Source organism: Gorilla gorilla, chromosome 3 (genome assembly GCF_029281585.2).
Source record: "Gorilla gorilla gorilla isolate KB3781 chromosome 3, NHGRI_mGorGor1-v2.1_pri, whole genome shotgun sequence".
NCBI classification, from domain to species: Eukaryota; Metazoa; Chordata; class Mammalia; order Primates; family Hominidae; genus Gorilla; species Gorilla gorilla.
The window spans coordinates 111,562,551-111,590,003 of NC_073227.2; the positions used below are offsets into that span (position 1 = coordinate 111,562,551).

General features: G+C 34.5%; 1 protein-coding gene across 4 annotated transcripts in view; it reads left to right on the forward strand.

Moving 5' to 3' along the window:
• Window positions 1–27,453, forward strand: part of CCSER1 (coiled-coil serine rich protein 1) — a 1,457,637-nt gene that overhangs the window by 1,119,910 nt on the left and 310,274 nt on the right. Inside the window, exon 11 of one of the 4 annotated variants that reach the window (XM_055385645.2) lies at window positions 25,424–25,714. The exons of the other annotated variants lie outside the window; for them this stretch is intronic. Within the exon in view, the coding sequence (XP_055241620.1) occupies window positions 25,424–25,501 (78 nt within the window). The 3' untranslated portion in view covers window positions 25,502–25,714. Of the gene's footprint in view, window positions 1–25,423; window positions 25,715–27,453 lie in introns of those variants that run through there. 4 annotated transcript variants of the gene reach the window in all.

A 27,453-nucleotide genomic window follows, 5' to 3' on the forward strand; every position in this document is an offset into this window, starting at 1 on the left:
GCTATGCTTCCTGCATTAAGCAAACTCTTTTCTGCTTGACACATAAAAATACATTATCAGATAAGTTGAGTTAGTATCAATATTTCATAACCTGCATTAGTAAAGCACTTTAAACATCAGTTGACTGATTGTCACTGCAATTCTGTGACACAAACTAAGTATTATTATCTTTGTGTTTAAGGCTAAGTTATGAAGCTTAAAGATATTGTGATTATTTGAGTTTGTACAAATAATTAGTTGTGAATATAACTGAGTGATTTCAGATTTATTCATTTCCTACTTATTAGATGTCAAGTCCTATGGTAATATGCAAAAATAAATCCATTATGCTTATTTTTATAGACTTACTAAATACCAGACAATAATCTAAATGCTTTATAAATATTATTCATTTAATCAATTTGCAGGTGAAAAATGAAGCAGAGAGAATTTAAGTAACTTGTCCATGGTCATCAATGTACTGAAAGTGGGGGCAGAAAAATAGTACTTAATTTCAGTACTATGTTTCTTCCTTTTCATACATCTATGAAGTAGGAACCTGAGAGCGATTGCTCAAAAATGACTTTAAATTCTGATAATAGTATGAAAATGAAATCTAAATTCAGCTTGCCACAAAAACAATTGTACACTGTAGGAAAGAGATTTGGAAAAATAAAGAAAAAACTTTTAAATAAATACAAACATAAGGATAATTGAAAAATAAAATGACATTATTGAAAAAGAGTCTAGATAGAAGCAAGATTTGAAAGCATCTTAATGGAAGTGAAATGCTCCATATGAAAGTTGCCTTAAAGATGCATATTCAAGGGATTTAGCAGATTTGTCGCTTCATTCCATTCTTTAAAAACCAAAACATTGGTTTCATGAATTATTTTAACAAAATATTTTGTATGAAATGGGATGCATATTTGTTCTCAAAGCATTAGTGTGAACCTGTTTTCTGACATTCATTTTCCTTATAGTTCTAAACGAAGCTGAAATAATCATGAAAGGATATCAACTCATACAAACATGAACAAGACCTTGGTAGTCATATATATATATATATATATATACTTCTGGGGTACATGTGCAGAACATGCAGGTTTGTTACATAAGTATACACGTGCCATGGTGGTTTGCTGCACCCATCAACCTGCCATCTTCATTAGGTATTTCTCCTAATGTTATCCCTCCCCTAGCCCCCCACCCTCCAACAGGCCCCAATATGTGATGTTCCCCTCCCTGTGTCCATGTGTTCTCATTGTTCAACTCCCACTTATGAGTGAGAACATGCAGCGTTTGATTTTCTGTCCCTGTGTTAGTTTGCTGAGAATGAAGGCTTCCAGCTTCATCCATGTCCCTGCAGAGGACATTAACTCATCTTTTTTATGGCCGCATAGCATTCCATGGTGTATATGTGCCACATTTTCTTTATCCATCTCTCATTGATGGGCATTTGGGTTGGTTCCAAGTCTTTGCTATTGTGAATAGTGCTGCAATAAACATACATGTGCATGTAAGACCTTGGTATTCTTACAAAAGAAAGTTTGTTCAATTTGGGAAAGGAATCTGTTGCAATAAGATTAAAAACAAAGAACAATGATAGCTGAATGTTTGAATATGTTTATACTTTCCTGTTATTATTGCCTGTTGGATTCACAGAGGGACAAAAGTCAAAATTAATTCAATTCACAGCAGTATTAACATTCGGGGTTACTGTGGATATGTAGCTGGGTGCTTATAACCTTGGATTCTCTATACTATTATTTTTAATTACCTTGGTGAGCTTACACTTTCACCTTAAAAATAATAGCACACTGATTAAGCAATAGAAAGCTAAGGAGAAAAAGAAGACAGCAATTATCCAACAGCATAACACACTGTTCTTCCCATACACCACTTCCCCAATATACACATACACACCCATGCATGGGCTTGGAGATAGGGGAAAAAGTGCTCTACAGTACTTTCTACCTCACTGGAATTAATCGTACAAGTAATAACTACTGTTTCATAGGTGTTGTGCCTGATCTTTTATTAATCCTCTTAACTAGCCTGTAAGGGGAGAAATGTTAGTATCCCACTGTATAGATGAAGCAACCAAATCATAGACAGATTAGCTGGCAGACACAGAATCACATTCTGTTTGATCCCAAATATGTAAACTACTGTGTGATAGAAGATGGTCTTCTGTTAAACACCAATTTCCAAAACCGCTGTTGTTCGTGGTTCTATGAAGTTTGAGTCTTCTTATGGCAAAAGACTCTCAAGAGTGATATACACTTTACAGGACTTATTGTCTTGTTGTCAAATTTTGCTAAATGTTAGAACCACTTACCTAGGAAGTTTGTTATTTATTTATTTATTTTTTTTTAATTTTTTATTTTTTTTATTTTTTTTGAGACGGGGTCTCACTCAGTCGCCCAGGCTAGCGTGCAATGGCACGATCTCGGCTCACTGCAAGCTCCGCCTCCCGGGTTCACGCCATTCTCCTGCCTCAGCCTCCTGAGTAGCTGGGACTACAGGCGCCCGCTACCACGCCTGGCAAATTTCTTTTTGTATTTTTAGTAGAGACAGGGTTTCATCATGTTAGCCAGGATGGTCTCGATCTCCTGACCTGGTGATCCGCCCTCCTCAGCCTCCCAAAGTGCTGGGATTACAGGCGTGAGCCACCACGCCCGGCCTCCCTAGGAAGTTTTAAAATATCCTCTCGCCTTGGCTGCACCTTATACCAATTAACTCAGAATAGATGGAAGTGGTACCAACACATGGCAATTTTTTTCTAATTTTTCAGATGATATCCAAATATAGCCATGGTTGAGAGCCAGTGTTCTAAATGCCTTGCTCCTTACCATTAGTGCTTGTACAGTCTTTCCATCATCCCCAGTGGTGACTCAGTCTCTACCCAAACACACCTAGCATTAGCTTTGACCGTCGATCAAGTTCTTAGGTCAATTCCAAATCTGTCACTTTTCTCTTCAGAATAATCTCTTTATTTCTTTTAATTGCTTCTCTTATGACATGATTTTAAATCTCCTCATTATCCCAGTAGCATTCTTCTAACTAGACTAGTTGTCAATATGGTATCTTGGAAAGAATCTGGATTTTGGAGTCATAATACCTTTCATTTACACTTCATATCTGCTATGTACGTAATAGTCTTGTGAACTCGAGCAAATTATTCAATATTCTCAGCTTCCCTCCTTCCACAAATAATGCTACCTCTTGTAACTTTTGTGAATATTAAATGAGATATACAGAATAGGAGTAAGACTTTTAGAAGCTCTGAGCATGGAAAACTGTAGTGTCTTATCACTGCCACTTCACCCCTCCATATGTAATTCAAATGAAAACAACAGTGAACCAGATAAAAGGAACAAAGGAATACAATTATGTTATAGTTTTTGTCTTCACTATGTTGATTTTTAAAATTATTAAGCAGCAAATATACTATTTTTGAAGTACATATGTCCATTTTTGTACCTTTATTTGGCTACTGTCCAAAATATATGCTTAATCTTCTCCTGAGTAATCTAGTAGTAAACAGCCTGAATATAACTGTGCATGGTAGATTTGAGAGTAAGACAGAAATGTATAACTTGAGACAAATTTTTAACCTCTTTCATAAGCTTCAATTTCCTGAATTATAAAATGAAGGTAATATTTGCCCCGGATGATTAAAGTAAAAATTGTAATAAATAATGTATAAAAAGTACTTATAAGTTATAAAAAAGTAGATACAGTGTGTGGTGAAGAACAAGGGTCTGCTACCAAACTATTTGGGTTCGAATCTTAGCTTACAGGTTGTGGCTCTGAAACCTTGGGCTCTCAAACCTTCTTGGAAGATGAGGATAAAAATAAATCTACCTCTTAAGTTTCTTGTGAGTTTACAATAATTAATGTTCTTTATACATTTAGGACAAAATAAACTCTCAATACATGTTAGTAACTATCATTATTATTGAAATAATAATTTTTATTAGACACGAAAATGTCTGGTACCTCATAGGCACTCAAGGTACGTGGTATAATTTTCTTTTCTTTTTAACTGAGTTGCCCATAGCTGAATATGTTACTGAAATATAGAATGGTGCCTGAAAATACTCATAGATACTCAATGAATATATACTAAATTAACAAATAAATGAATAAGTATGGTCTGATTACAAAGTATAGAAGGGGATTATAGCTTTATAACTTTCCTCAATGTAGGTTTAGATTCATAGTAAAAACACATTTCTATTACATTCTTACCAAAGGACCTAAATTCCAATTAAATTTAGAATTTTTAAAAGATCATAAAGCTCTTTAATCATTTTTGATGAGTTTCTAGCCAGTCAGTGACATTTTTACCATACCTGAATAGGACAATACTGAAGGAGAAAATTTTCAAAAATATGTATAATCTAACTTAACATTATACGAGTATAATTACATTTCGATCTCTGTGATTTAAACATGAGGCTCTTATCATATGAAAAAAAAAACAAGCATATTCAGAAGCACTTAATTGCTCAGCTTAACTCAGGTTAGCACAGCCTGACTCACTTTACCTTTAGATTCCCTTGCTCTAGTAATTAACACTTAGGTCTTCTCCAAATTATGTAACCATTCTGGGCCTTAATATCATCATCTGTAAAATAGGAGTAATATTACTTAGCCCATGGGAATTTTGTAAGAAGCAAATAAAATGGGATATGTGAAAATATACTGAAACATGCATATATATGACAACTGTTTATGTGTGTATAGTTAAATTTGCTGCTTGCTCAAGCATATCCTAGAAAAAAGCAATCAAAATAGCTATGCCTGGTGTTCAGAGATTTGCCTCAATAAACTCGACTAACCATCTAGCAGTGACTATTTTAAATGCTTATTTTGCTAGAAATGTAACAAGTATGAGAATAAAGTGCTTACATATTCTACTTGATACGGTTCTGAAGAGGTTAATTTTAATCACGACATTCTGCACTTAAATTTTTGTAGCCTACTGCCAAATTTTAAAATTCAAGTTTATTCATTTTTCTTTATCTGTCTACAGAAAGCTCTCAAATTATTGATTTTCCTATATATATATCACTTGAAAGTTACATTACAAAATGAGCACACAGACTGCAAATTCAGAGGATGCTGAGTTCTATAAAATAACTGACCCACATTTTCCTAGCTATTACCCTAGCCTACATCTCTGACAGAGTCCTTTAGATATCTAAGACAAAATTTGCTTCCAATTTTCTGCTTTATATGCCAAGATGATGACATTTGATATATATTGAAATTATTTTAAATATTGGGCATTAGGAGATTTCAAAGCCAGTATCCATAAAGAGAAAGTAAAAAACCTGGGATAGTGTGATCTATAGAGCAACATTTTATGGAAAAATAATAATAATTAAAATTGGAAAATCTTTTTTAAATAAATGGATGCTGGAAAAATTCTCCTACTTCAATATTAAGAGTTTCTAAAGATGTAAGCTACTTTTTTGCTTTGCCATAATATGTATAAGATATGTAACCCATATTTAAAAATCTATGTGGTTTGTCAAAATAAAAAGACAACTTGAAGTTTCTTCCAAAACTACCCATTTCACAAGAATATTGCTTATTCACAATAAGATTATATTTTTATATTTTAAATGTTGACAAAAGAAGGAAACAGAGAAATAATTACACTACCGTGTACCCGAACCATAAATATGTGTTCTGCTGACTTTTAACAAACCAGGATGAAAAATTTATGATGAATGAGGAAGAGACTGTTGTAATTTTTCTAAAGCACTTTTATATTGCATGAATGACTATCTTCCTCAGGAGAGCACAAATTAATTTTTATTAACAAAGAACTGTAAAGAAGTGCTGCCATCTTTGCTTGAGTTTAAATGTTTCCCACAATTTTATCATTTTAATGGATAATGGGAAAATAAATAGTTGCTTGCAGAATAAAAAAAATCATGGTTGTAGTTAGTATTAGGTAGGTACTTCATAATCTTTCTCATTTCTAATATTTTAGATATAGGGCATTTTCTCCATAAATGGCTTTGTGTTGTTGTTTCCCTAAAGTCATTCCAAATTAGCTTGTTCTTTAATAAACAGAGAATTTTTGGAAAAGAATTATCCAACTCTTCTCTGATGCTTAAAGCTTCCTTTATGTTTTCTTTTCAAAAGCACAATGCTGGATATTTTTCCCATGAAACACTCTCGCACTACAATTGTGAGACCTATATTTTATAAAGCATAATGAATTTTTAAAATTTTACATTACCACTGTTATGTGTGGAGAACACTGAAAACAGGTTTTAAGTTTAAGGCATTCCATCCAAGTACTAACCAAGTCTGACCCTGCTTAGCTTCTGAGATAGAGATCAGGTGCATTCAGGGTAGTATGGCTATAGACTAAAAAGATTTCTTAACTAGTTTTATCTCTGTCCTCATGATTGTGGTTTGTGAAAGAAAAATCTGATTATAAGTAGGAGGGTAAATCCCTGATTAAGAAAGAATTCTATTAAAATATTATGAAGATATTAAAATATTTATCTGATTATATATATGACTAATGAATAGATTTCAAATATTATTTGTCTACATTTGTTTTTCTTTCTGTTGTTTGGCTAAAATGACTTAAGACACAATTAGCATTCATTGTGTATAAATATTTTTTATATTAATTTTATAAACCATAAGAAAGAAATATCTGAAGTAACTCAATTACATTTCCTTAGATATCTCACTAGAATTTTCAATAGCCAATGACTTCAACTTTTAGCCTATGAGAGAAATTATAGACTAATGTCCCTTACCAAATACTAAAACTTGATATCAGTATTTGAAATCATTCTTTGGAACTTGGATGAATTTAGAACTGTTTCAGTAAACAATTTAATTAAAAATTAAGCTCCTGAATAAAGTATGATTTATACAATCATAAACTATTATATATTAATACAAAACCCCATTAAGTTACCAACATAAGGGTATGAGCTATAGTGAATTAGGTTAATTTTCTGGATAACTGAAGATTATCATATAAATATAAGAAAATAATTTTTGATAACATATGTTCCTGTCAAACCTTAGGCCTATATTAAAAAAATAAGCTCTGAACAAAGTATAACATTCATCTGATTATTCCAGATTATAGGAAAACTCCAGTTAACCTTCTCACTGGATTAATTCAAATGCCAGTTGTATTCTGTAGAGCCATGATGCTAAAGGTGATAGGTACCACTTCCATTGGTCTGTTCACTTCTGTTCCATTAATTGTTTCCTTCATACTTTTTTTATTGTAGTTGTAATGGTTATTTTAAATTGTATTGTTATTAAGTGAACTAGTTCAATATTAGGTAAAGAGATAAAATAAGCAAGTGGAAAGAATGAGCAAAACTATGTTGAATACTTTAGGAAGTATTTTAAACACTGAAAAATTTTGGGAAAACGAGTAAATACAAAGAAAGTGTTTTAGTGCATGTTCACACTACTGATAAAGACATACCCAAGACTGGGAAGAAAAGTAGGTTTAATGGACTCACAGTTTCACGTGGCTGGGGAGGCCTTACAATCATGAGGGAAGGCAAAAGGCACTTCTTACATGGCAGCAGCAAGAGAGAAAGAGAAAGAAGAGAAAGCAGAAGCCCCTTGTAAAACCATGAGATCTTATGAGATTTATTCATTACCATGAGAACAGTATGGGGGAAACTGTCCTCATGATTCAATTATCTCCCACTGGGTCCCTGCTACAACACGTGGAAATTATGGAAACTACAATGCAAGATGAGATTTGGGTGGGGACACAGAGCAAAACCATGTAAGATTGTTTTGCAAGGAATTTTAAGCCCTAAGACCACTTTAACTTAAGCTGGTTTTTTTTTTTTTTTTTTTTTTTGAGACAGAGTCTCACTCTGTTGGCCCAGGCTGGAGTGCAGTGGCGTGATCTTGGCTCACTGCAAGCTCCGCCTCCTGGGTTCACGCCATTCTCCTGCCTCAGCCTCCGAGTAGCTGGGACTACAGGTGCCCGCCACCATGCCCTGCTAATTTTTTGTATTTTTAGTAGAGACGGGGTTTCACCATGTTAGCCAGGATGGTCTCGATCTCCTGATGTCGTGATCTGCCCACCTCAGCCTCCCAAAGTGCTGGGACTGCAGACGTGAGCCACGGCGCCCGGCCTTAAGCTGGAATTTGAGGAAGATGCTTTACTGTGTGACTATGCAAGAAAGAGGAAGAGAGGCAGAAGACACTAACTCAAAGAAAAGGGCTTGGTCTCATGTTAAAATACGCATGACTGAATGGATTTCCACTTATTTTAAGTAAAAATGAAATGCTTAACATATGGAAATATATTATTAAAAATTATTTCTGGTTTTGCATACTTTAGTAGCTGGCTGATCCTTATCTTACCGGATAAGTGGACACTGATTGAATATATTTTATTATATATCTGGCCTAAGGAAGGCTATATTCTATGACTATGGAATATTTAGTATTATCATTCTTACTACTTTTGAACCATTTCACTTTCAGGTTCACGTTTTTTTCCTGCTCCTGAATATTTTGCATGCCTGATTCCAGATAATTGGAAAACTGCTGCACCTTCAATATAAAACTGACTCAAATATAGTTGAGATTTAACCAGTCAAGACAAACTTTGCAGATTTATCTCCTTCCTTCCTGCATCCCACATTCTACCTATTTTTCCATTTTCTATTTAACAACCAGTCTGAATGTTAATTAGAAAAGTGGTAGGTAAAGTTAAAAAGTAGGTAAAGGCAGACTTGAGGCACACCTGTGGATCCAGCAAATCTTGAATTCTGCCATTTTTGGGGAATTATTGATGGATATTTATATATGTCAGGTGTGTGTTTTAGAATGATTAAATTCATCTCTTAGTTCTTTGTTTTTTATTAGTTTTTTGGGGGGGATTCTTTTCTCTGTCCTTTTTCTCTGAAAAGTATATCATAATCATAATTTATCATAATTGGCATATCTATATCAAATAGGAAAAAAATAACTTTAAGGAAAATGTTTCTCTCTGCTTTTACAGAAAAAAGAGTCCTCAATAGACATTGCTTAGTATTAACTTATTTTCCCTGCTTCTGTAGTATGGAGTACTGACATTTAAAAGACTTTAATTTCTATTGATAATAAATGAATGCACAGCCAGAGAAGAGAACTCTAAAATAATTAGAGGGATGCATGTCAAGTCTTTCAGGCCCTCATATTAATACACAGTGCATGCTGCTTCTTATTGTTGCAAATGTCAACCTTCTTTTAGATAAGCGTCTTTTGGGAAATGGTTTACTCCACTTCAAAGGGATATAATAAAAGAAAAGGGCTTGGGGCAATATTTAAGCAATGAAAGAAACACAGGACATTTGTGACTAGCCCAGAGGAACTGATTGCCTTTGGCTGTGCCTTGGGAAATCCCCAGGAAACACAGTAAGTTTTGATTACTATTATAAGTTAAAATGATATAAAGCATGCAGAGGAATTTGCGTTTTTCTTATGGGTGATACTGCATTTCATATTCTCAGCATACTATCAGAGTTCATATCTACCTCTGTGTTTCTTACTGAAGTACTAGCAGGAGATGTATTATTGAAAATTGCCAAAGAATAACTTTCAAGAGGATCAATTTAAGAAAATGAAAAGAATGTAAAGCTAAGTCTATCTCAGAAAACATGTGTTTTCACATACCTCAATTAAATGTCTCTCATTAAACTAGAAACATTTTGAAATTAATCATATCAAAATTTGTACTGAGAATGTTTGTTAAAATATGCATGGTAAATTTCTACTATAACTATGGCAAATAACATTAGAGGTAAATAAAAAAGAAGGGCATACATTTAATTTTATCAGTGCATGTTCACAGTGGTTATTTCCTTAATAGACATAGAAATGTTTAGATCTGGCAGCATTATTGGGGGGATGTGAGGATGTGATTTATTATTACCCTTATAGGTTTTCACTTCTGAGTTTCTACCAGGCTGTTGAGAATATAAAGGAAATTATCTCACAAATCTGTTATTTTTTTCTTTATTCATTTCATGCATTTTCCCTTTTCTGGTAGTTAAGAGACCTAACACCAAATTTTAATCACTTTATGGTCTCAGTTTTCACTGCACTACCTTCAAATTCAAAACATGGCTGAAGAATTATGTCACGCGCGTCCCAGTGAAGACACCACCAAACAGGCTTTGTGTGAGCAACAAGGCTGTTTATTTCACCTGGGTGCAGGCTGGCTGAGTCCATAAAGAGAGTCAGCAAAGGGAGATAGGGGTGGGGCTGTTTTATAGGATTTGGATGGGTAGTGGAAAATTACAGTCAAAGGGGGTTTTTCTCTTACAGACAGGGGCGGGGTCACAAGGTGCTCAGCAGGGGAGGTTCTGAGCCAGGAGAAGGAATTTCACAAGGTTAATCAATCAGTTAAGGTGGGGCAGAAACAAATAACAATGGTGGAATGTCATCAGTTAAGGCAGGAACCAGCCATTTTCACTTCTTTTGTGATTCCTCACTTGCTTCAGGCCATCTGGACGTATACGTGCAGGCTTGGGCTCAAAGGCCTGACAAATTATTCTTGAAATGAGGTCTGAAATGCTAGCAATAAAATTCAGCCTGATTATCACTATTTTTGGTCATGCAAAGATAACAAACTGGGTAAAAAATTGTAGTCTATTTAAAGGCACTTTGGCCTTGCAAATTCTGTACACTGTCTGGTTTGATTAATGAGCAAGTGACTTTATCACTGTATGTCAACCAAAGCAACAGATTGAAGGCATGCCTTGGGCAGGTCTATGCTCCAAAAGGGATTTTAAGAGAGCTAATACTTTAATGTGTTTAATTTGGATGCTTTAATTAAGGGTTAAAATAAATATCAAAGCAAAAATCTAAATAAGCACAAAACTAGTAGTCATTTCTTGTATAAGTACCTAAAATGCACACATCTGAATACTTTCAAATTTCGGAGAATCGCCAAGCATTTTACAGACTACGTGTTTCCTGAACTGTTAACCCATGTCTTCTAATTAACCCTTGAAGATAGTTCTGAGTGCTACATAAAAGCTTGAAGCATTACTCATATAAGCTTAAATAGAAATTCCACCAAAATGCATTAAAGAATATGAGAATACTGATATGTTTATCAGAAATATCTTGTTATTATTTAAAATTTTATCATTCTACAACATTTACAATGATTATATTAACTAAATCCTACATTTCCACATGTATATACCATGATGGGACCAAGGTCAAATTTTTATTTTACTTGTGAATGATAATTTCAGAAGTTGAGCATTCTTCTGTAAATGCTGCTCTTATATAACTCAGATATTTTCTTGAACGACTGCTTCTTAAACTATTTAAATATCAAGAGAACTTTAACTTCCAGAGGGTGTAAGATAATACAATTAAAACTCTACTTTAAAAAAATTCATATCCCTTTAGGTTCCAATTGTGTACTTTTAAAATAATATTACAGCTCTTTAGTCACACACTTATCTGCAATTCTGAGATCCAAAACACAAATAAGCAAACCAAATCCCCTGATAAGTGAAAGTTCTTTTATGAATTCTATGGTAACAAAATCTTACCTGAATTGAAAAGAAGCTATTTACAGTTTTTAAAAATCAAAGTGTGGTTATACTTTTGCCGCAGAGATATTAATGTCTTTGATTACACCAGCTCCAGATGTAGCTAAGGGTGCTTTTTGTAAAGTCTGAATAATTCTGAATTCTGAAAAATCACTTGGCCTCAAGCTTTTGGATAAAGAGTTACTTAAGAATTTTCTTATGTTTATATTTCCATTCCATGTCTAACACTGTTTTGCTTTTTGATGTGTGTGCCTGAGGCCAGGGAATAAGTGCTGAATTCTTATTCAATTATAGTTCAGGTATTATTTTAACATTTTTCCTAGGTAAAAATGGTGTTGCCTCTTACCCTAACAAGATGGCATGTTACTCTTTTCTATACCTATGTTCTGAGCTACACCAACAATCTCTCTTTAGTAACCACTTCCAGAGGAGTAGGAAGGTATTAACAACGTTCACCACATTTTTTTTTGTTCTTTTTAAGGCATTTCTTTTTCCTTTCTTTCATGGATTTCTGTTCTTTACATTCATTCTCTGTGACAGACTCATGTGCTTATTACAGGTCTAATTTACAGTGAAGACAGTTTATAACAGAAATCACGATACTCATAATTCACAAAGCAGTCTCTAATTGGCTCTGTCCTCATACTCATACTGATTATAGAGACTCAGAATCTGGTGGAGAAGCTCCTGGGATGCAGAGGCCAAAAGAATTCAGTTCAAGTCTGTCAGTGCCACTTTCCAGCTTTGTAGCCATGGAAATTTACTTTGCTACTTCTCCCTCTCTCCTATTTGTGGTAATGGAAGGCTATTATATAGTATGGAGATAATATATGCTTCAGATAATTTTGTCATTGCTAATACAATAAAGCATTTTAAATAAGTACATGGTGTGCTATGAAACACTGAAAAAAATAGTTAAATAAATGTAATGATATTCATGAACTACAGATTGTGTGTGGGGAAAAAAGCCCAGAAGTACAGTAGTTCTCTACTGGATTTATTAAGCTCCTATGGTTAAGCTGAACACTAACTTATTCTTAAATATGTCTTGCATGAATAAGTTCTATATCTGGATTTAGATATATTAATATATTAAATATTGTTAATTGTTTTAATTCATTGTCTTAAGTAATAGATGGATTTTTTAAAATCAATATTTTAGAAAGAAAACAGTAGAAGGAAAATTATGTGGGTAAATTGAATAATCTAGGCTTTGTCATCATATCTCCTTAAATGTTTTCTTTTAACTGGTCATAAGTTACTTATGCTAAGCAATTTTCTGTAGCATAGTACTTTTTTTTCCCCATAGGTTATTGGGGAACGGGTGGTGTTTGGTTACAAGAATAAGTTCTTTAGTGGTGATTTGTGAGATTTTGGTGCATTCATCACCCAAGCAATTTACACTGCACCCAGTTTGTAGTCTTTCATCTCTCACTCCCTTCCCACCCTTTCCTCCCGAGTCCCTGAGGTCCATTGTGTCATTCTTATGCCTTTGCATCCTCATAGCTTAGCTCCCACTTATGAGTGAGAACATATGAACATACAATGTTTGGTTTTCCATTCCTGAGTTACTTCACTTAGAATAGCAGTCTCCAATCTCATCCAGGTCGCTGCAAATGCCATTTACTAATTCCCTTTTATGGCTGAGTAGTATTCCATCATATATATGATATACATACATACACACATATATATATGATATACATATATACACACATATATGATATGCATATATACATACACATATACATACGATATACATATATATATCACAGTTTCCTTTTGTTTGTTTTTGAGACGGAGTTTTGCTCTTGTTGCCCAGGCTTGAGTGCAATGGCACCACCTCAGCTAACTGCAACCTCTGCCTCCTGGGTTCAAGTGATTCTCCTGCCTCATCCTCCCGAGTAGCCAGGATTACAGGCACATGCCACCACTCCTGGCTAATTTTGTATTTTTAGTAAAGACAAGGTTTCACCATGTTGGCCAAGCTGGTCTCAAACTCCCGATACCACAGTTTCTTTATCTACCCATTGATTGATTGGCAGTTGGGTTGGTTCCACATTTTTGCAATTGCAAATTGTGCTGCTATAAACGTGTGTACAAGTATCTTTTTCATATAACGACTTATTTTTCTCTGGGTAGATAGCCAATACTGGGATCAAATGATACTTCTACTTTTAGTTCTTTAAGGATTCTCCACACTGTTTTCCATAGTGGTTGTACTAGTTTACATTCCCACCAGCAGTGTAAAAATGTTCCCTGTTCACTGCATTCACACCAGTATCTATTATGTTTTGATTTTTTGATTATGGCCATTCTTGCAGGATAAGGTGGTGTCCCATTGTGATTCTGATTTTCATTTCCCTGGTCATTAGTGATGAGCATTTTTTCATATATTTATTAGCCATTTGTATATCTTCTTTTGAGAATTGTCTATTCATGTCCTTAGCCCACTTTTTGATGGAACTGATTTTTTTTCTTGCTAATATGTTTGAGTTTGTTGTAGATTCTGGATATTTGTCCTTTGTCAGATACATAGATTGTGAAGATTTTCTCCCACTCTGTAGGTTGTCTGTTTACTCTGCTGGCAGTTCCTTTTGCTGTGCAAAACCTCTTTAGTTTAATTAAGTCCCGGCTATTTATCTTTGTTTTTATTGCATTTGGTTTTGCGTCTTGGTCATGAACTCTTTGCCTAAGCCATGCCCGAAGGGTTTTTCCAATGTTATCTTCTAGAATTTTTATAGTTTCAGGTCTTAGATTTAAGTCCTTGATTCATCTTGAGTTTATTTTTGAATAAGGTGAAAGATGAGGATCCAGTTTCATTCTCCTACATGTGGCTTGCCAATTATCCCAACATCATTTTTTGAATAGTGTGTGCTTTGCCCACTTTATATTCTTGTTTGCTTTGTCAAGGATTGGCTGCTGTAAGTATTTGGTTTTATTTATGGGTTCTCTATTCTGTTCCTTCCATCTGTGTGCCTATTTTTATATCAGTATCATGCTGTTTTGGTGACTATGGCCTTATAGTATAGTTTGAAATCGGGTAATGTGATGCCTCCAGATATGTTCTTTTTGCTTAGTCTTGCTTTGGCTATGCTGGCTCTTTTTTTGGTTCTATACGAATTTTAGGATTTTTTTTTTCTAATTCTGTGAAGACTGATTGTGGTATTTTTATGGGAATTGTGTTGAATTTGTAGATTGCTTTTGACAGTATAGTCATTTTCACAATATTGATTCTACCCATCCGTGAGCATAGGATGGGTTTCATTTGTTTGGGTCATCTGTGATTTCTTTCAGCAGTGTTTTGTAGTTTTCCTTGTAGAGGTCTTTTGACTCCTTGGTTAGGTGTAATCCTAAGTGTTTGTTTGTTTGTTTTTTCAGCTATTGTAAAAGGGGTTGAGTTCTTGATTTGATTCTCCGCTTGGTTGCTGTTTGTGTATAGAAGAGCTACTGATTTGTGTGCATTAATTTTGTATCTGGAAACTTTGCTGAATTCTTTTATCTGTTCTAGGAGTTTTCTGGAGGAGTCTTTAGGGTTTTCTAGGTAAACAATCATATCATCAGCAGACAGTGACAGTTTGACTTCCTCTTTACCGATTTGAATGCCCTTTATTTCATTTTCTTGTCTGATTGCTCTGGCTAGGACTTCCAGTACTGTATTGAAGAGGAGTGGTGAGAGCGGGCATCCTTGTCTTGCCAGCTCTCAGATGGAATGCTTTCAACTTTTCTCTATTCAGTATTATGTTGGCTGTGGGTTTGTCGTAGATGGCTTTTATTACATTGAGGTATGTCCCTGTATGCCAATTTGGTGAGAGTTTTAATCATAAAAGGATGCTAGATTTTGTTGAATGCCTTGTCTGCATCTATTGAGATGATCGTGTGATTTTTGTTTTTGATTCTGTTTCTGTGGTGTATCACCAAAGCACAGTACTTTTAAAAGCAATAATTAGGCTTCTTATGGTAATATCTGATTATTTGTCACTCCAACACAAGTATCACTTGGAAAAAAATAGTTAGGTTAACTCTCCTTTATTTTTAACTAATACACATATTATACAAATAAGAAAGTCTAAAATAAAGTTTATAAAGTCTGGGTTCAATAAATGAGCACTTTGGTAATACACTATCTTAGATTTGGCATTTTATTAAAAAATAAATTTGGCTATTTTGTCTTTATGCTGACGTGATGACTTTTTAAATTTTTTTATTTTTATTGATACATATTATTTTTACATATGTACGGGGTACATGTGATATTTTATTACATGCATAGAATGTGTAATGATCAAGCCAGAGTGTTTAAGGTATCCTTGCCTTAAGTATTTGTCCTTTCCTTGTGTCAGAACATTTCAAGTCCTTTCTTTCAGCTATTTTAAAATATACAAAACACTGTTGTTAACTATAGTCACCCTACTCTGCTATTGAACATTAGGGCTTATTTCTTCCTTCTAACTGTATGTTTATACCCATTAACCACCCTCTGTTCATCACACCACCCACCCACCCATTTTTCCCAGGCCCTAGTATTTATCATTCTACTCTCTACCTCCATGAGATTAATGTTTTTAGCTCCCACATGAGTGAGAACATGTGCTATTTGTTTTTCTGTGCCTGGCTTATTTCACCTGAAATAATGACCTCTAGTTCATCCATCTTGCTGCAAATGACATGAGTTATTCTTTTTTATGGGCAAATAGTATTCTCTTGTGTATGTATACCACTTTTCTTTATTCGTTTGACCATTAATGGACACTGAGGTTCATTCCATATTTTTGCTATTGTGAATAATGCTGCAATAAACATATGGGTGCAAGTATCTTTTTGAAATACTAATTTATTGGCCGGGCGCGGTGGCTCATGCCTGTAATCCCAGCACTTTGGGAGGCTGAGGCGGGCAGATCACGAGGTCAGGAGATCGAGACCATCCTGGCTAACACGGTGAAACCCCATCTCTACTAAAAATACAAAAAAAATAGCCGGGAGTGGTGGCGGGCACTTGTAGTCCCAGCTACTTGGGAGGCTGAGGCAGGAGAATGGTGTGAGCCCGGGAGGCGGAGCTTGCAGTGAGCTGAGATCGCGCCACTGCACTCCAGCCTGGGTGACAGAGCGAGACTCCGTCTAAAAAAAAGAAATACTAATTTATTTTCGTCTGCATAAGTGCCCAGTAGGGGATTGCTGCATCATGTGGTAGTTCTATTTATTGTTTTACAAGAAATATTCATACTGTTTTCCATAGTGCATGTATTAATTTACATTTCCACCCACAATGTATAAGAGTTCCCTTTTCTTTGCCTCCTTGCCAGCATCTGTTTTTTTTTTGTTTGTTTTTGTTTTTTGTTTTTGTTTTTGTCTTTTTTAATAATAGCTATTCTAACTGGGTTAAAATGATATTTCAATTTGGTTTTGATTTGCACCTCCCTGATGATTCGTGATGTTGAGCATTTTTTCAACTACCTGTTGGCCATTTTTATGTCTTCTTCTGACAAATATATATTAAGATAATTTATCCAATTTTTAGTGGGTTTATTTAGCTTTTCTTTTCCGTTAAGTTGTTTAGGTTCTTTGTATATTCTGCATATTAGTTTCTTGTTTGATGAATAGTTTGCAAATATTTTCTCTCATTCTATAGGTTGTCTCTTCAGTCTGTTGAATGTTTCTTTTGCTGTGCAGAAGCTTTTTAGTGTAATAGAATCTCATTTGCCTACTTGTGTTTTTGAGGTCTTAGCCATAAAATCTTTGCCCAGAGCAATGTCCTGAATTGTTTCTTCTATGTTTTCTTTTAGCAGTTTTATAGTTTCAGCTTTTAGATTTAAGTCTTTAAACCGTCTTGAGTTGATTTTTGTAGATGGTGAGAGATACGGGTTCAGTTTCATTCTGTTGCATATAGATGTCCATTTTACCCAGCACCATTTATTGAAGGAACTCATTTACTCCAATTTATTTTTTTGGTGTTTTTGTCAAAATTAGTTAACTATAAAAACATGGATTTATCTGGGGTTCTCTATTCTACTCCATCAGTCTATGTGTCTTGTTTTTGTACCAATACCATTCTATTGTTATTACTCTAGGCTTGTAATAAATTTTGAAATCAGTTAGTATGTTGCCTCTGGTTTCATTCTTTTGGTTCAGAATTGCCTTGTCTATTCCAGCTCTTTTTTGGTTCCATACACATTTTAGGATTTTTTTTTCTATTTCTGTGAAAAATGACATTGGTATTTTATTAAGGATTACACTGAATTTGTAGATTTCTTTGGGTAGTATAGTTACATTAATGATGTTAATTCTGCTGGGATGTCTTTCCTTTTTTTTTTTTTTTGTCCTCGACTTCTTTCATCAGAATTTTGCAGTTTTCCTTGAGTAGGTCTTTCATCTCCTTGAATACATTTATTTCTAGGTATTTTTTGTAGCTATTGAAAAATGAGATTACCGTCTTCATTTCTTTTTCAACCAGTTTATGATTAGTATATAACACTACTGATTTTGGTACGTTGGTTTTTGTATCCTTCAACTTTACTGAATTTATTTATCAAATCTAAGAGTTTTTGGTGGAGTCTTTAGCTCTTTCTGTAATAGAAATAAGATCATGTCATCTCCAAACAGGGATAATTTTACTTCCATTTTTTCAGTTTGGAATGCCTTTTCTTTCTTTCTCTTACCTGATTGTTCTGGCTATGTCTGCCAGTACTGTGTTGAGTAGGAGAGATAAAAGTGGATATCCTTGTTTTGTTCCAGTTCTTAGAGAAAAGATTTTCCAGTTTTTCCCATTGTGTCCAAGGTTAGCTGTAGGTTTATCATATATGGCATTTGTTATCTTAAGGTATGTTCCTTTTATGCCTATAAGGCAGATTTTTTGAGTTTTTATCATAAAGGAATGTTGAATTTTTCCAAATGGTTTTTTACAACTATTGAGATGATCATATGGTTTCTATTCTTCATACTGTTGAGGTGATACATGACATTTATTGATTTGCATAGGTTGAACTAGTCTTGCACCGCTGGGATAAATGTCACTTGATCATGGTGTATTATATTTTTGATATACTCTTAGATTTGATTTGCTGGTATTTTGTTGAGGACTTTTGCGTCTATGTTTATCAGGGATATTGGACTGTAGTTTTCTTGTTGCACTTTTTTCTGCCTTAGGTATCAGGGTAATACTGCCCTCATAGAATGAGTTAGCAAGAATTTCCTTCTTTTAAATATTTTTGAATAGTTTCAGAAGAATTGGTATAAGTTCTTAGAAAGTTTCGTACATTTCACCAGTGAAGCTATTCGATCCTGACTTCATGAGACTGATGTATTCAATTCTGGACTTCTTTTGGCGGGGGTTGGCGGAGACTTTTTATTACTGCTTCAATCTTATTATGTGTTACTGATCTGTTCAGATTTTCTATTTCTTCCTGTTTCAGTCTTGTTAGGTTGTATGTGTCCTGGTATTTATCCATTTTGTTTAAGTTTTCCAGTTTGTTAGTATATATTTGTCCATAATAGTCTCTGATTATTTTTTGTTATTGTGGTATCTATTTTGTCCTTTTTTTTTTTTTTTTGGCTTCTGATTTTATTTGTTTTTTTCCTCTTTTTCTTGGTTAGTCTAGCTAGTGGTTTATCTATTTACTTATCTTTTTTAAAAAACAACTTTTTGTCTCATTGATCCTTTATATATATTTTTTGAGTCTCAATTTTGTTTAGTTCTGCTATGACTTTCATTATTTCATTTTTCTCTACTAATTTTGGGTTTGGTTTGTTCTTGCTTTTCTAATTTCTTGAGGTGCATCATTGCATGGTTGCTTTGAAATCTTTCTATTTTTTTGATCTAGGGTTTTGCTGTTACAAACTTCCATTTTAACATTGCTTTTGCTGTATTCCATAGGTTTTGATATGTTGTGTCTCAATTTTCATCTTTTCAATAAATTATTTTATTTCTTTCTTAATTGCTTCCTTGACCCAACGGTTATTCAGGAGCATGTTGTTTAATTTCCATTTATTTGTACAGCTTCTAAAGTTCCTATAGTTATTGATTTCTAGTTTTATTCTATGGTGGCCTGAGAGGATACTTGATATATTTCAATTTTTAAAAATTTGTTGGGGATTGTTTTGTGTCCTAACATATGGCCTGGAGAATGTTCCATATGCTAAGGAGAAGAATGTTTATTCTGCTGTTCTCAGATGAAATAATCCGTAAATGTCTGCTAGGTCCATTTGGTCTAAAATGCAGTTTAAATCCAATGTTTCTTTGTTGATTTTCTGTGTAGATGATTGGTCTAATGCTGACAGTAGGGCGTTGAAGTCCCTAACTATTACTATTATTGTATTGGAATCTGTTCTTCCCTTTACATCTGGTAATGTTTGCTTTATATATCTGGTGCTCCTCTATCAGGCGCATATATGTTTAGAAATGTAATACCCTCTCACTGAATTGATCCTTTAATCATTATATAATGAGCCTTTTTGTCTTGACTAAAAAGTCTGTTTTACCTGAAGTAAGTATAGCTACTCCTGCTCATTTTGGTTTCTGTTTGCATGGAGTATCTTTTTCCATCTCTTTATTTTCTGTCTGTATGTGTCTTTGTAAATGCAGTGAGTTTCTTACAGGCGTTGTATAGTTGGGTCCTGTTTGTGGTTTTTTTTTTTTTTTTTTTTTTTTTTGCCTTTAGCCAGTCTATATCTTTTAAGTGGAAAGTTTACCCATTTACCTTCAAGGTTAATGTTGATATGTGAGGTTTTTTTCTTGTCATTTTATTAATTAGTTTCTCATTTCTCTATCCTTATTTATTTCTCCTTCTTATTGTTTATCATTCATGTTGGGTGGTTTTCTGTGGTGGTAATATTTGAGTCCTTTGTTTTTCTCATTTGTGTGTGTACTGTACCACTGAGTTTTATATTTTTGTGTGTTTGCCTGACGGTAGATATTATATTTTCATTCCCACGTGTAGAACTCCCTTAAGCATTTCCTGTATGACCAGTCTAGTGGTTATGAATTCCCTGAGCTTTTGCTGACCTGGGAAAGACTATCTCTTCTTCGTTTATGAAGGATAAATTTGCTGTATAGCATGTCCTTGGCTGCCAGGTTTATTTTTTTTTTTTCTTTCAGCACTGAATATATCACTCCATTATCTCCTGGCCTGTGAGGTTTCTGTTAAGAAATCTGCTGTTAGTCTGATGGGATTGCCTTAGAAGTGAGTCAATGCTTTTCTGTTGCTGTTTTTAAAAATCCCTTTGTCTTTGACTTTTGACAGTTTGACTATAATGTCTTGGGAAGGCCTTTTTGAGCTTCCTGTATCTGAATGTCTCAATCTCTTGCTAGAGTTGGAAAGTTTTCAGTTATTATTTCAATGTGTGTTTTGTATTCCTTTTATTTTCTCTCCACCTTTGAGAGACCCCCAAAATTAGAATATTTGGTGGACTTATGGTATCCTATATGTCTCATAGACTTTGTTCATTTATTTTTATTTTTTTTCCTTTATCTTTGTCTGACTGAGTTATTTCAAAAGAACTGTCTTCAAGTTCTGAAACTTTTTCTTCTGCTTGATCTAGTCCTTTGTCAAAGCTTTGAGCATTTTGTATTTCATTCAAGGAATTCATCAGTTTAACAGTTTCTATTTGGTTCTTTTTTGTGATATCTATCTCTTTGGTAAATTGCTCATTCATATCCTGAATTGCTTTTCTGATTTCTTTGTATTGTTTTTCTGAATTATCTTGTTTCTAAGTGAGCTTCTTAAATATCACTACTTTGAATTATTTTTCTGGAATTTCACAAATTTCTTCATTGGAATTGTTGCTTGAGAATGATTGTGTTTTTTGGGAGGTGTCTTATTTCCTTGCTTTTTCATGTTTCTTGTGCCCTTATATTGATATTTGCACACCTGGTGTACTAGTCACTTCTTTCTATTTTTTTAATTTTTTTTAATAAGAAAGGACTTTTTTCCTGAAGAGGTATCTGTGGTGATCGTTGGATAAGGTGCTTTGGCTTTAATTCTGGGCATGTGCCATAGTATAGTCTCTATATGATTTATTGGCTGTAAACAGTGTCAGTAGTGTCTATGATTTCCACACTGGCTGAGGGTGTGTTTGTTTGTGGAAACTGTGGTAAAGTTTTACTGGAGATGAAGACATTAAACAGGCCAGTCATTTGGCCACAGTACAGGAGTGGCAGGCCAAGCATGCCTGTCCTTGAGCCCCAAAGCAGTAATGCTGGCACCAGTGTTAGTGGGTTTAGGCAGAGTGATTCTTGGGCCTCCAGTCAGCTTGCTTGAGTGCTGGTAGTGACAACAATGGGTCAGGTAGGTGGGAAGTTTCTTGGGCCTCTGGAGACCACCCAAGTTGGTATTGCATGGGTGATAGCAGTAGCAGTGGTGAGACAATCATCTGGCCCCCAAGAAGTCCATTCCACTGTTAGTGGTGATTGCAGTGGACTGGATGGATTAGTTCCAATGCTCTCAAGTGGCACATACAGGTGGGTGCCAGCTGTGATGGTAGTTATCAGGTTGTGTTTGCCCATCCTCAGGCCTCTGGAATAAGTACACAGGTGCTGAGAGAGGTGGATAGGACAGGGTGATCCCCAGAACCCTGGTGGAATGCTTGGGTGGGGGCAGCAGTGATTGCACTGTGGCTCTGCTGCTGTGGAGAGTGGCGTTGTTTTCCTTGGCAGCAGACATAAACAAGTGGTTTAGGAATGAGAGCATCGGCCATAGGTGGTGTCTATAAGTGGGGTATAATATTTCCTCAGGGCATTTTTAAATGAACAGAGACCCTGCTACTGAAGGAGACTGGGTTGCTGCCAATGGCTCACACTTGGGCTCTGACAGCAGCCAGCAGCAATACCTGGCTGTGGGAAGGGAATGTCAGTGGTGCTCCAGAGATGTGGAGATGCAGGGACTGTTGCTTCCCAGGGAAGGATGCAATTGGTGGGGCGTTAGGCTCTCAAAATGGTGTGGTGCTATACCTGCTTAGGACTCAGGGCAAGTGTGGCCCCAGTGTGAGCTCCCTCTATGAAGCAATGTCATTGGGTGGTCTCTGAAAAGCTCCGTATGTTAGTCTTAGGGCTTGTGTGAGTTGAGGGGCTCTTCTGTGGCTAGAATTGCAGAAATCCACCATGGAAATTTAGACGACTGGTAGTCACTGACTTACCCTTCCCTTGTTTTGGGGAAATCTCTCCAGGCTCCCAGCTGTTCCCAGTTGAGCTGGCTGCCTCACATTCCTTTCCTTCCATGTCTTAGGCATTTCTTGTCATTTTTCATTGCATTTCAGCATTTTCTTTCTTAGGGGATCTATTCAAACTGTGATTATCTATTCACTCTTTTGGTTCTTATCTGTGGAGGGATCAAGTATCACATGCCTCTAGTCAGCTATCTTGAAGCCCCTCCCTGATGGAATTTCTCATTGTAGAAGATTTCATTGAGCATAAACATATAACTAAATTAAATGACTCTGACAGTGTAATGAAAAAATACAAATACAAGGCAGCCACATGTACAAAGTGCAATCAAAAAGAAACTTAATTGATACAGAAGTAGGTAACTGTAGGGGAGAACTGTGATCTGGGGAGACAACTCAGGATGTCGACCATATGACATCAGATTTTTCATTAGAATGAAAGAAGTATCATGTAGTAAATGCCTTGGAACCAGTTAGATAAAAATGTAAAGCCAAGGTCTTCTTCAGCAGAATTTTGTTTAGCTATTCTGGACTTACTTAATTGTGACTTTCCCGTGATTTATCTCAACAACTTGAAGTTTTTGATATTAGGGGACTAGCTTCTCCAGTCAGTGTATTATAAATATATTACTTTCTCATAGTTTACATTTTTCTTTGTAAGTAAGTTTGTTCCTTGTTTGCTATAGGAATGCATTGTAGTATTCCTCTTTCCCTAGTTAAATCTCTAATGAAGATCAGTCCTAACATATTACAGGCCTCAGAAATATTTTTCAAAAAAATAGAAAACATGTGTTTTTAGTTTGTATTTTGATATTTAATAATAGAGCTTTTAAAAAATATTGGTTTTTGTTATTTTTAGCTTTTAATTACTTAGACTTGATGTAACTTACAAAGTTAAAAAAACTTGAATGTTTTTGTCGCAAATATTGGTGAGTCTTTGCCTTAAATAATAACTTTTTTAAAAAATCAGCCTTGTATAGTGAATATTGTGCTGTAGATTCAAATAAACCTATGTGTGCATATCCCAGTTTAGACTCTTCCAGATTTAGGCAGATCTCCTTTCTGATCTAGATCTTTCTTGACTTCTAAATCATGAATTATACAGGTGTGACTTTATTCCATCTCAAATGCAATGCTGAAACAGTGCTTAGATAACCTGCCATGATTTCTGCCCTTAGACTCAAAGTAGTAAACATTAGTCTATTCAAGATTCTGTCTTATGTCATTCAATGCTTGTTAGGGGCGAATGACTGATGGGGTTGGTGCTAACAACCTATACTTGGGTCTGTACAGCAATTTTATAGATTATTATGCTTTCTTCTATGTGGAGGTTGTAATCATTTCATCAAATTTACTCACAAGTCGCTCTTCAGAGCAAAATGTATTTAAACTTACCCCAGGCAAATTCCAATAGACTATAACCTCTCCCTAAATAGATTAGAGACAGAAACATATTCTTAGACAAAGGAAATTTAAGCATGGATTTGCATGTCTTATTTATCATCCTTTAATGCAATCGTGCAAATATTTTACAAGATAAGCTCCCTCTTTAGTATGTCTTTATAGGTCCAAGGCCTTAATATTAGGATTTGCTATTCTTTATTAGAAGTAAAGTTCATTAAAATTTGGCAACAGGGATCATTTTGTGGATCCGCCACTTTAACTATTTAGCTATCCTTAAAAACTTAATAGTTCTTTAACTAATTCTGAACCAAATCTAAAATTACTTAATCCTAAAAAGAATTTTTCTGTCAGCAAAAATGGAAATAATAATAAAAGAAAATAAAAGCTGGTAACTACCTCAGGGACTGTTGTGGGAACTAAATGAGATCATACTTTCCGTGTGCTAAGCATAAGAGCTTTACAGAGTAAATGTTCAATACATATTATTTAATCCTTTAAAGATATTCTTGTCATTTCTAAGTTATTATATTTATAAAGAATTATTGATTCACTGAGATTTTTATTTACTTAACGTTTTAAAACATGTCCTTGAGTATATTATAATATAATTCTGTGACAGAGGACATTGCTAGGAATAAAAATATATAATTTAAATTGCAATATGTGTTTGTACAGCTCTCTTTTAACTGGAGGGATGTAGAAACTATTTAGATGTGTTCATTCTAACTTTTATGCCCTTCATACACAATTAATATTTTCATGTAATAACTTTTTTCCCTTTATTAAATAATGCTGCTTTTTCTATGCTTTTGTTGATGCATGGATTAGGGCCATTTTATTGAAGTCTTCATCTTTCCTTTCTATAGTATTTGAGGTAGAAAAAGAAAAGAGCAACTACTAATGCACTGCTTAGTTTAAAAGATTTTGAGAAAATGTTTGCATCAGCTAAGGAATTGGTGCAAGGGAACCTACTTTTTAAGGAGGCCACTTCATAAATATCATGTGTGTTCTACTTTTCACAAAACTTCCTGTCGAATTTAAATGTTCCCATCTTTTGCTGTAATTTTTATTTTACTTTCTTGTTTTGGTGTGTTATATATATTTTTTACTTAATTTCCTACAAACATTAATATATATTTGTCTGCCAAAAATAGGAACTCATAGGACTTATTTGATAAAAGCAGCCTCTTAAGCCACCTTTATTCATTTTGATTTCTATTCATTTCTCCACCATTTTCTACTGTTACTAATGCTGACATCATTTGCTCCAAAAAAAAAAAAATTTGTTTTATTTACAGGGCACAGCTTATGGAAGTGCTCCTGTACCTTCTCGCAGGCAATTATGTGAGTCTCTTAAATTCAGCTCTGTGTTGTAAACATGACTGTGTTCCTGTGCTGTAGCATGGCATGCTGATTGAGACCAAATGCCCAAAGGTCAATATGCAATCCCCAGTGTTGTATATTACCTATAATGTGTTTGTAGTAAATGGTTCCCTTTGCCTCTTCCTTATCTGTTTGTCATTATCCAGCCCATTTAAGAAAACTGCATTGCAATGTGGCCAACTGCATTGAGACTAATGGCTCAAAGTCTGGGGCAAAGAAAGAAGTGACTCTTACTTAAGTTTATTTTCATTTAGCAACAATATTAGCTCTCTCTCTGTCAACTCAGTAAGGTTTCTTAAGTTCTAACTCCTTTTACTTATTGGTTCAAAGACTTCTTATATCACGCACAGTTGTGTTTTTGCCACAGCTAATGAGAACTTTCCTAGAAAAGGAAATCCATTAAAAGAAATACTTCTTCTAGTGAATTTAAAGCAAACTTGACATTGTAACAATGTTGGTTTTTTCCCAAAGTCATCACATTTAGAAAATTGAAATTAATCTATAAATTTTTAGATAGAAAGCCCAGAGTTTACAACCTTGCTCGGCTGTATTATAAATATATGCACCTCGGCAGAGTCAGATACCTGCATTTCAGTTCGGGAGATTTCTGTGACAGCTTGTCTGCTTTAACATGTACTTTTTGTCAATGAGAAATGTATATGTAAATTGAATATGTAGACTCTCCAAAGTGCCATCAGACTTTGAGAAAGAGCTATTTTCATTGCCCATTCCATCCATGTCTTTCCTCTTTTCCCACACCAGCATCCGTCAGATAATCATGGTTGTTTACCTCCATTATAGACTGCTACAGCAAGACACCCATGTGACTCTAATTGTCATGCCTAGCAATAAATGCCAAGTAAATCCATCTTAATATGATGTTAAAGGTGATTCAAAGGTACAGTCCTGTTTGCATAATGCTTTTCTTCACTATTGGCAGAAAAAAACATATGAGTTGATGACATTCACTGAGAAGGATCCGTGAATCACTTCAACAAAAAATGCAGGACTTTGCACCATGATAAAGCTGCCCCAACAACAAACAAAAAAATATGTACTTTACTATCTCCTTTCTAATGAAAAAATTTTGAAAGTTTGGGTTCTTATGAATATAGTTGCAGCAGACAGAACTGCTAATGTGAACAGAAGATGGGGTTTAGATATATTAAAAATCCACCTAAAGTTAAATAATCTCCCAAACATCTCAAATTGTCCTTTGCTCTTATTTCTTTTCATAGGTCTCTCTATCATCTACATTTCTAATGTACACTAAAGATATGGCTTCTGAAATATAGGCATTACGGCAGTATTAATTAATGAAAATTGAAAACCATAGCAAAAACTTCAATGGGTTTTTTTTTTTTTAAGATGTGTCTCTTTTTAAAGAAAAAAGTCCTTGTGCTATATGTTATATTTCATTGAATATAGAAAATGCTGTTATGGAGATAGAGAAGATATTTTTACTAGAGATTTGGGGAACTGTGAATTTATTATATGTGCTATGAAACCATAAGCGGAAATATAAAGGGTATGGAATTATTATCCTTAATTTGAATTAAACTTACCTTTTGCTTTCACGAAATCAAAATGTATTTATATGTAAATAAAAATACTGGATATTTGAGATTTTAAATCACTGGTTCCAGTTAAGTGAGTTAATCCTACTAAAAATAGAAAGAAAAACAAAAAGATGTACGATTTCTGTAAGTCTGAGGGTCTTAAGTTGCAATATTTACCAATATGTACCACGATAAAATGGATATTACCTTCCTAAATATGCGGACTTGGCAAAGATAAGCATGTAAGATTCATGAATTTGGAATGCTTATTATCACATTTTCTTTTAGTCAAATGCAAACTTTAGGATCTCTGCATTACACATTAGAAGAATCTCCTTGAGTATTTGTAATTGTGGTGCTTATCAAAGTTGTTATGTAGAAGGAAT